Source organism: Drosophila guanche, unplaced genomic scaffold, assembly GCF_900245975.1.
Source record: "Drosophila guanche unplaced genomic scaffold, DGUA_6, whole genome shotgun sequence".
NCBI lineage: Eukaryota > Metazoa > Arthropoda > Insecta > Diptera > Drosophilidae > Drosophila > Drosophila guanche.
The window spans coordinates 759,695-770,215 of record NW_022995756.1 but is presented as its reverse complement, the minus strand read 5'-3'; the positions used below and the strand labels follow the sequence as shown (position 1 = coordinate 770,215).

The 10,521-nt window shown below is 38.5% G+C and overlaps 1 protein-coding gene across 1 annotated transcript in view; it reads left to right on the top strand.

The window, feature by feature from the left end:
* Positions 1-1,153: 1,153 nt before the first annotated feature.
* LOC117590111 overlaps positions 1,154-10,521 on the top strand; it is a 31,161-nt gene continuing 21,793 nt past the window's right edge. Inside the window, exons 1-2 of the mRNA XM_034282461.1 lie at positions 1,154-2,169; positions 6,871-7,568. Coding sequence (XP_034138352.1) covers positions 7,433-7,568 — 136 coding nt within the window. The 5' untranslated portion in view covers positions 1,154-2,169; positions 6,871-7,432. The remainder of the gene's footprint in view (positions 2,170-6,870; positions 7,569-10,521) is intronic.

Genomic DNA, 10,521 nt, shown 5'->3' with positions numbered 1-10,521 from the left:
GTGGCTGTTTCAGGTGGCAACCCACGGGGAGCTCAAACTCCAGCACCTATTATTGTCGTAATTTTTGTTGCCCCAGTCCAATTATGTTGATTAAGGCTTCGTGCTCAAAATCTGTCATCAATTTAGATATCACGTCAAAATGGCGTCGTGGGGCAGCAATAAAGCGACAAACAAGCTTACACCTCCATCTCACTATGGCCAGGCCGCTGCACCCCAGACTAATGATTGTGTAGCTTTTGAGAAATTCCACAACTAAGCAAAGAAGCCCCGTGTATGTATGTACAATGTACATACGTGTGTATTTACATGTTAGTGACAAATTAATCCGGGAGAACTTGTTCCTTTACTGCAAGAAATAAAACTTTTCACGTCCAAATGCCTAAGCTATTTTAAGACCCAATCAACATTTCTGGTCAGAGTTATGCAGCGATTTTTATTTCAAAACTACCGCAGGTAGTCCTTCCATGAATTTGGCCGCGACTCGCAAACTTGACTTGGAACGTTGCAAATTGCCACGAATTACGCCTACCGGATATTAATTGGCTTAGACGACCATTAAATGTGACAATTAAACATATCGCCCGTGCTAATGTGGATAACTAACACAACAACTTTCTTCCGCAAACTTATATGAGCTTTTGATATGCCAAAGCCAAAATGTTCCTTTATTTTCACAAATTTCAAATATGGAACTATCGCTTGACCCATATATACATTTGTACTTATGTATGCTACACTATAGCTGCATAAGTGACAGTTGGAATTAGATTTTAATACGTAAATCTAAATAGAGCTAGACGCATCAATAGTAAGGCAGGAGTAGTACTGCATAGAATTGAGCCCATGTGTAATTCAAACAAAAGCAACGGTTTGCCGAAAGTGCTTTTAAAAGACCGCGCTCTCGCTGGGGACTTGGGGTCGTACCGCTCTAACACACGCTATTGACAATGAATTCCGTTAGAGAAGTGCGACACTACGCCAATGTTTTTGTGCAGCAAAAGCTACAACGATAGCTTTGTGTTTCTCTTAAAAGCTTCATATTCGACACAGCATCCTCTCTCCAGCATCCATCCTGCCGGGTCCGACATTCATTCGGGCTTTGGCGACGTGCGTAGCCTGACTCAATGCCTGGACTGTGCGATTAGTTAGTTAGTCCAGCATCGTACGGCCCCGCAAACGGTGCAGACCGCAATCAATTGCAATCCCAAAGAGGCGTGCACCGTCGACCGAACTCGCAATATTGTTGAGAATCAAAGTTACTCGCGGAGCCAACGACTCTGATCCGAGAACGCACCCATGAACGGAATTAAACGATTAATTGTAGTTAGCTCCAAACTAAACTCTTACCTAGCTTGGTGAACATTACAACGCGATTTATTTTCTCCAATTAAGCCAAATTCACACCATCATGTTTCGACAAACCACTCCAGTGTGCATAGCAGCATAGTAAAAGTGAAAAAGAATTCCACTCAGTGAGATAAATAATGTAATCGTTTCCTATGTGTAATTAATAAAACAGAATAAAATCACAGCCTGTGGAAAAATAATGTTTATGAAATCCGACACATCCCACTACACCCACTGTAGTTATCAACGAAGCTTATCTACAAATCCACAAGCAAACAAAAATGTGAAAATTGCCACTGGAATAACTTTTCTCAAATAACTACAAACGAACTAAGTCGGTGTCGCGGCTAGTTTCCTTGGCGGCGACTCAGCGATTTTGTGTCGACCATTCGAATTTGGGGGCAACTTGAGTTACCCTTTAAACGTGCCAGCAGAGCAACTTGGCTGAAATGGCCCGAGAAAAAATATAAGCAGAAATTGTCCTAAGCGAAAATAAAAAAGAGTCAAGGCGAGGAGAAGTTCTCGTGTCTGTGTAAATAACTTGCGTCGACTTATTTAGCAGTATTCAAACAGAATCGTAGGCCGAGTAAACAGCGAATCTGCAAATCCGCTAAAGTGATTGCCATGACGAGATTAGATTTTTCAATTGCGAATTTCGGCCCTTAAATGCGACAGTTTGACAGTGAAGTGAAGGAAAATGAGTCTAGTGTTTTTTTTGGAATAAATTCAATTAAAATATTTTGATTGCGCACAGCAGAATCTGGGATATGCGGATGGTCTTTTACCCTCTTTTGGATTACCGTTACAAGAGAACTGTGAATGGTAATCAAAACTGAAACTATATGCATGTATTTTAAATAATTATAAGTGGTATACTTTAATTTTATACTTGAATTTTAGGTAATGTTCAAAGTGTTTTTTTTTTGTATTGCATTTGATCAATAGATTGGTATAAATTAATATCATTGCATCTTAGAAGATTACTTAAGGTGAAGTGAATAAGACAAAACTATTAAAATAATATAAATTCTACAAAAGAACACTCCTAGCTATGGCGTCTGGCCGTTTTTTTTTTTAAATTTACTAGAAATCACACACTAACCATGGTGAGGAATCCAGAACATTTTTAAATAAAAGGCTATTCTGTATGATTTTTTTGGTATCATTACCTTCTGAAACGAACCATGTAGTATGAAATAATATGGAAATTACTGGATGTCAAATGAAATACATATGTATGGGAGTGTTCCCTTTTTATGGCTAGCACTTAAACGATTGATCTGGCATCAGTTGGTCTGTTGCTGCACTCGGTTTCGGCACATCCGGTGCTTTGCCAGAATAAATGAGGCTTTTTTAAAGAACTTAAAAAACATCGTTAGAAGTTAAATTTGGTGAGCTAATAGATACTTCTGCCTATTATATAAACGAATGACTCCCTATTAAAAATACTCACTCGTCAACAAGTCAAGAATTTTGTTATATACTCTATAAAGGCAGAGAATGATCACAGAAAATCAGTTGATCTGTTGCTGCACTCGGTTTCGGCATATCCGGTGCTTTGCCAGAATAAATGAGGCTTTTTTAAAGAACTTAAAAAACATCGTTAGAAGTTAAATTTGGTGAGCTAATAGATACTTCTGCCTATTATATAAACCCTATTAAAAATACTCACTCGTCAACAAGTCATGAATTTTGTTATATACTCTATAAGGGCAGAGAATGTAAAGCCTCTCACCCCACCACCTGGTACTTATAATATTTCGTTATATTATTATATATAGTTGTATGTTATAACTTTTTTATCTGTCATTTAGCAAAGACCCAACTTTTTAAAGCGAATATTATAAATTTGTAGAAATGCACAAAAATAATTCGGAACCGGCAAGATATGACTAGACCTCTAAACTTGCAAAGAAATAATGAACAGGAACATACGTTCCTGAATACAGCACTCAGCTAAAACCAAATTGAGACTTCCAAATTGTTGGGTTGTTGTTGCACTTACAATTAATTCAAATTTTTGTTTGTGATAAGGATAGTTTAACCAAAAAAAGAGTTTTATACCCGGTACTCGAAGAGTAAATTGGGTATGTTGTATTTTTGCGGACAAAATGTAACACACATAAGGAAGCGTTTCCGACCCCAAGAAGTATATATTTTCTTGATCAGCATCGATAGCCGAGTCAGTCTCTGGATCTCAGATAAAAGCTAGAGCCACCGAATTCTGCATCCAGATGGCCGTATGTTCACACTGTTACAAGTGTATTTCAAAATTTCGCCCCGCCCCCTTCCGCCACCACAAAAGGCGAAAATGTCCTACAGCTAAAGAAAATCTTCCATTTTGTAGGGTGTTGGAAGCTGCCGAGCTTTTTTCGGCAACTCTGACTCCACATTTACTACAATTATTCTCCGTTTGAGTTTTTCAAATACTTGTTTATTATTCGACGTTTTTTGTACAATTTAAAGGGGCGTGGCCGTGAACTACGATTCGGTTCGTTAAACCTTTACAATAATTTATAAGCAATTGGACTGCTCGGAACGATGCGCGGCGATCGACAATATTTTAGACTGCCCAAGAAAAGGTCAAAGCACTGCAATATAAGCAGTACGGAGGGTGCATACATATGCGTGCGCTTCTATGCACTGTAAGAGGGAGCGATGAGCGGGACAATAGCATATCAATATAAGAGAGTATAAATGTAAACAAGGCGAGCTGGTCTTAATAATTATGTAGCTACTGTTTCGAACATAGGCAATGACCATATCTATCAGATCATCAAATTTGATATAATCATTATTGTAGCCACAATGAAGAAATTAATTTGCAGTGTCTAAACCCGCCCCGTCCAGCAGCTTTTGTTGTTTTTTTTCACATTCTCTCATTCACACTCTGCTTCTGTTGCGTGCGGCCGCTGCCGCTCTGTCTTTGCCGCGCCTCTGCCTCTGCCTCTGCCGTGAGTCTGCAATGTGTTAGTCTAGGGAAGGAAGGCGAGCTAAAGGAGCGTGTTGTGACAAGTTTTGTAGATATAGATGACAGATGAAGAAAATATGTAAAATTTGACAAAAACCCGCTAAGGTACAGATGTAGGACTGCGAACCTTGTATAAAAGTTAGGACGCGTAAGAAGCGTCTCACACGTCCCTTCTCGTTTTTTTTTAAAGGAACCAAAAATATGTAATGTATAGATTTTGTTTAAAAACGCAGACACATACTACAATTCCAACACGACAAGGAACAAGAAAACACTTAAAATTTTTGACAAAACCCATGTATTTCAATTAAATTAGTTCAAATCAGTTTTTAATTTTTTTTCCAAAGTTGTATACTGTCATTTCGCATTACTCTCGCATTTCTCTCAAGATTTGCCATGTTGGTATATATTTTGCGATATTATTATTTAACTTTATTGAAAGGTAAATTTACCTAATTGGTATATCATTTCACTTTTCATTACTTTTACTATTACCATTATCTCACCAAAGAGTAGATTCTTAAGAAAAGTTCTTCCATAAAGCCTTCCTTATATATTAATCTATCTAAAAACGAGAAGGGACTCGCGAGACGCTTCTTACGCGTGACAACTTTTTTACCCGGCACTCATCTGCACCTTAGCTGTGTTTTGTCAAATTTTAAATAGAAGTCTGGATTCAAAATTTGGTGGCTCTAGCTTTTATGGTCTTTTATGATCCACGCGCTCATGAAGACGGACGGACAGACGTACAGACGGACAGACACACATGGCTCAATTGACTCGGATATTGATGCTGATCAAGAATATATATACTTTATGGGGTCGGAAACGTTTCCTTCTGTGTGTTACATACATTCACTTTGTGCAGAAATACAATGTACCCTATTTACTCTTCAAATACCGGGTATAAAAATCAGCAAAACCATGTATGAATATGTCCGTTTTTCTTAGCAAAAGTACATTTTTTCTCTATTTTCATGGTTATACTTTTATACACGGTACTAGAAAAGTAAATGGGGTGTATATTGTATTTATGGTCGGAGCAATGTCGGAGCAACGCACAGAAGGAAACGTTTCCGACCCTATAGGCAACCAAGTTTGGCATCCACACTTCTGTATGCTCTCACAGTTACAAGTGTATTTCAAACTTTAGCCCTTTCTCCCACACAAAGGGCAAAAACTCCTCTATCCAAAATTGTGTAGATAAGAAAAAGAAAAAACCCAATTCCGTAGAGAACGCCCATATCTATCAGATCACCGAAATAAGATCGGCTCAGATCATTATTATAGCCAGAATGACGAAATTCATTTGCAGTGGTTTCACCCCACCCCTTCCTACAGCTTTGCTTGCATGCTTGCTTTCTCGCTTGCACACTCTGCCTCATGCATTGTTAGGTTCTAAGGGGGAGGGTGACGAGCTTAAAGGCGTGTTGGTGTGACGAGTTATGTAGATGTAGATGTCGATAACAGATGTCGAACAAATCTAAAATTCGAAAAATCATAATTAAACGTTTGTACATACATATGTGCATATATATCAAACTAAATTTACATACATTAATAAATATATATGAATGTATGAACATACATCAACGCCAACGAAAATCGCGAAAATCTGCGGTATCTACAGTTTTGAATATAAAAGAAATCTAAAAACGCATTCCGTAGGGAATGACTATATCTATTAGATGACCGAATTGGGATCAGATTGAATAATTATTATAGCCAGAATGAAGAAATTAATATGTAGTGGTTACCGCCACTGTATTTCTTGTTCAGTATTTTTCGAGTTTAGAAGCCAGAAACACAGTGGCACCAGCTGCCAGAAACTTTCCAAAAGGTATTTTTTATGGATTTTTTTTATTGTTATAGGGTTGGTTTGACCGTCTTTAGTTAAAAAAGTACTTTAGTTACATAACTAATGTAGATAAATCCCTATACTTGAAGCAAATGGCGTACTTTTAGGTACCAATAAAAAACACGAGGTGTCCTCTTTTAAAAAACAGTTAGTGGAACGTCGAAATTGTACCATCCATATTTTGATAAAATTCCATTCTAAAATTTGCTGGATTATCTAAAAAAAATGTTCTCCCCAGTTGTTGTTTAATTCTGTCTGAACGCTTTAATGTCATCTAATCCAAACTATACAGTGCTGTAATCTAAACGATGATGTTTCAGATTGATGATTTAATTTTGAGAGTTTTTATTTTATCGCACCAATAGTCAATATATCCGTGTTTATCTCACGATTTTTTAATTTATTTTAACATCAAGAATTTGCATCTTAATCTAAACTTTTGTTGTTGTCTTATAATTGGCATAGCACCGATCAAACAAACACACTTTATAACAGAACACCTGTCTGCAACCATAAGCCAAACTTACTATTCTGTTTCTTATGATTCTAAAAATTACAGATAATAAATGTAATATTTTCTATTACAAAACAGTAGATATTTTTTTTGCGAAAGACGGCATAACCTGTAATGGGGCTTATTATTATTCAAATTAGCAATAAAAGTTAATAAATATATATTTTACTTGCATTCCAGGTATAGTCGGACACTTTGACCAAACATGCGAATAGAAGGCTGAATGTTTGATTTCCAAAGCAGAAACTAAATTAATGCTCAACGACTCAAAAGGAGCCTAACAGCAGCAGCATGTCTCCCCAATTCCCCTGAATTGAGGAAAAAAATATGCATTTAACTTTCGTTGTCTTTGAACAACAATTACTCAGTCGGAGTGGGAGTAGCTGTGAGACCAAGCTGTAGAGTACTGGGAAGACCACAACTTGTCACAGCCTGACACGTTTGTTTGGGCTCCAAGACAAAATAAAATCTTTATTTTCCGCACCGCAATTGTGGTCTGGTATTGGGTAGCGAAGCGTAAGGAAATCACTGCCAAGGAGGACGACAATTGCAGGAGCAGAGCCCATTCGAGCAGAAGCCTCAACCCACGTCTAATTGCGACTGCGTAGGCCACAGCGAAACGGGAATAAACGAAAAAAGCACACTGCGAGTACGAGTAATAGAGGAACCCCTTGCCTGACTAGAGGATTTCGAGCCGTCTCTCTCGCTGGCCATTTCTGTGACCCTCGGCGGCAGCTTTGAGATGGAGCCGCGCCAGAGCTGGAGGCGCCACCGCTCTCGAACCAGCTCCGGCCCCGTGCATCTTGGCGCAGCACTTCTTGCGTTGGCCTTGGTGTGGACCCACTCCCCCAGCCCCGTGCTCTGTGGCGAGAAGTTAGGTAAGTGGCTCCATTGCTCTTCTTATTTACAGTTCCTTCCATTTTGCCCTCTGAGTTGATGAAATCCAGCGTAAATGCTTTTCTCGCTTCTTCGGTACGATGACAATAATTCTGCCTTTGTTGGGATGGTGGCTTCATGCCTCTTATCTTTTATTTATTTGAGTTGTTATTTACCATTTTCTCTGCCGCTGGAGGGGAGAGTTCATTAAGACGGTTCCCCATTTACATTTGCCGCCAAATCGATGGAAGCTCGAAATGTTGACTTGCCAAATTACCATTCGCCCTTCTCCAACGCAGTATTAGAATATGACATTACGCATGGTCTTCCTGCTCGACGTGGGGCTGTTTGGACTTTTAAATTGTCCAATCCCCCTTCTGAGAATACACATTTATCCGCAAAGACGTATCGTTCCGAAAAAACATCCATACGGTATATAGACGGTCTTGCTGGCGACGTCCTCCAGTCTGGCACGAGCGCACAAGGCATTTGGCGACATCCCATCCGTAAAGCACGTTATTGACAGAATCAAGCTGGTTAATACAATTCTCCAATTTAGAAGAGGTTTCCGTTTCCATCACCGTCGTCCATTTCACCTTTAGGAATTTCGATTTTACACTCTGCACATTTATTACTTGGCTGAGTTTGAGTACCATGCTGTTAGTGACGAGGAGTTCTTAAACGAAGAAAGTGTCCTCTTCTTCCTTCTCATTAGGCGATTCTCCTGGCAACAATCTGGCACACTCTTTCTTTGTAGGTGTGTACAATGTACAATGCGACTATATCCGTGGCTGTTTGGACGTGTGAGTTGGAATGATTGCGGATATCACATTTAATATAAAATGAGTAGGAACAACTTTTATACCCGCTACTTAGTCAGTATATATTTACCTCAGTGGTTTTTTTTTTCGAATTTGACATTTTACATTTTTGTTTACATCTGTCTACATCTACGACACTTCGCACACCAACACGCCCTTTAAGCTCGCCACTGATCTAAGATCTGAGACGATCTTAATTCGGGAATCCGATAGATTAGCCGTTCTCTACCGAGTTCTCTCTATATCATGGCGCTCATCAAAACGGACGGACGGACAGACAGAAGGGCAGACATAGACTCGGCTATTGATGCTGATCTGCGTTACTCACGTTTCTCCGACCACAAATACATTTTACCCTATTAACTCTTCGAGTACCCGGTATAATAATCGTGACACTCAAAACGTTTACGTTTCTCCAAAAACGCGCTTTTGATTGCTTTGTGCCGAGGCATTAGATAAGGCTAACATTTTATATACTATGTATGCATGTACATACATGCATATATAAACATTTGTGCATATGTGTGAATACGATATGTAAATGTACTCTGAAGTCAACAGCGGGCTAAAGACGACACTCACATTTTACCCAACCTTCACATATGTACATCTGTACATACATACATACGTACAAATATGCAAACAGAAAAGCGTACAAACATTTTTTATGCTGAAGAGTAAGCATTGTAAGTGAGTGAATTACATAGGCACTCTGGATGGGGCTTCCGGGAAACGGGCCTGGACGAACTGGAAGTCGACATCATGAACTTGCGCCAAGTCTATGAATAAACATATTCCCTTAACTATATACATATATGTATGTATGTACAGTTGCGAAAAAAGTAATAGCACCACTACAACACATTTTATTCTAGGCCAAATAAAACTCAATTACTCACTAGTTTTTTCATATAGTTAAGTATTCCCCCCCATTAACAAAAGAAGTGTTTCTTTTCTTCAAATTTCTGTCTTTATATATATATTTTTTTTAACTTTAAGAAAAAATACCACGAATATGGCGAAAAAAAGAATAGCAATATAATAGCAATAATAGCACTTTGTATAAAATAACGTATTTATTAGTTTTGACTGATATTTTATTGTTTCTATCATAAAAACTAATAATAATCATTACAATCACACGTGGAAAGCTCTGAAATGCGAAGAAGCGCGACTTTAGCAACAAATTGATACTTGACGTAAAAACTTACAGAGAATTTTGTCAATTGGTAAGAAGTTTAAATTAAATGATTGAAAACGCCTTAAACTATGAAGAAAAGTGTGAAACACGTTGATGAAAAGGATCTATGACCGCTTCTAGGGTCAAAAGAGTAATTCGTGAGAGCAAGAAGGTTCCTTTCAAGCCTGCTATCGAGATTAAAAAAAGGGCTTAAAATAAAAGCAACGGGCTAGAAAGTTCTGATACATCTTAGCCAACATAGCCAAAAGCCTGCTGCTAAAAAACAACGAACTTTTAAATGCCAGACATATTACTAAGCTCATGATGTTTGCAAGGGAGCATTAGACATCCCTATAATGAAGGAAAATTTTAATGCCAAATGAGTAAAAATTTGTTGATGTTTTATTTACTGAAAAGGGATCTCGATCATACTTAAGACGTCCAAGGAACACCAGTACACCAAAGAAAACCATTTATAATAAAAGGTTTAGTTTTGTGGTATGGGCCTGCTTCTCATACTATGGAGTAGGTTCAGTATATTGAAGAAAACCCATCAAGGATCAGCACCTGTGCGTGGATATCATGGAGACTGTAATGCTACCGTTTTGCAAAATATGAAATGCCACTAGAATAGGTCTTTCAACCGGTAAATAACCCAAGCATGAAAGCAAAGGAACGGTTCGGGGCCAACACTGAACGTTTTAGAGTGGCCTGCACAGTCGCCTGACATGAAACCCATCGAAAATGTGTGGTCTGCAATCCAAAAGGCAGTTACTGCGTCCAAGCAAACCACTGTACGATCACTTTGAGAACAAATTTAACAGTCCTGTTCCAAACCTCCCCAAAAGCGATGGCTGGACCTAGTGGTTTCCATGCCAAGACGCTGCGCTTCTGATGTTGCCAAAATAGGACACTGAACTAAGTGTTGAATGATCAATATAGATTTAGATTTTA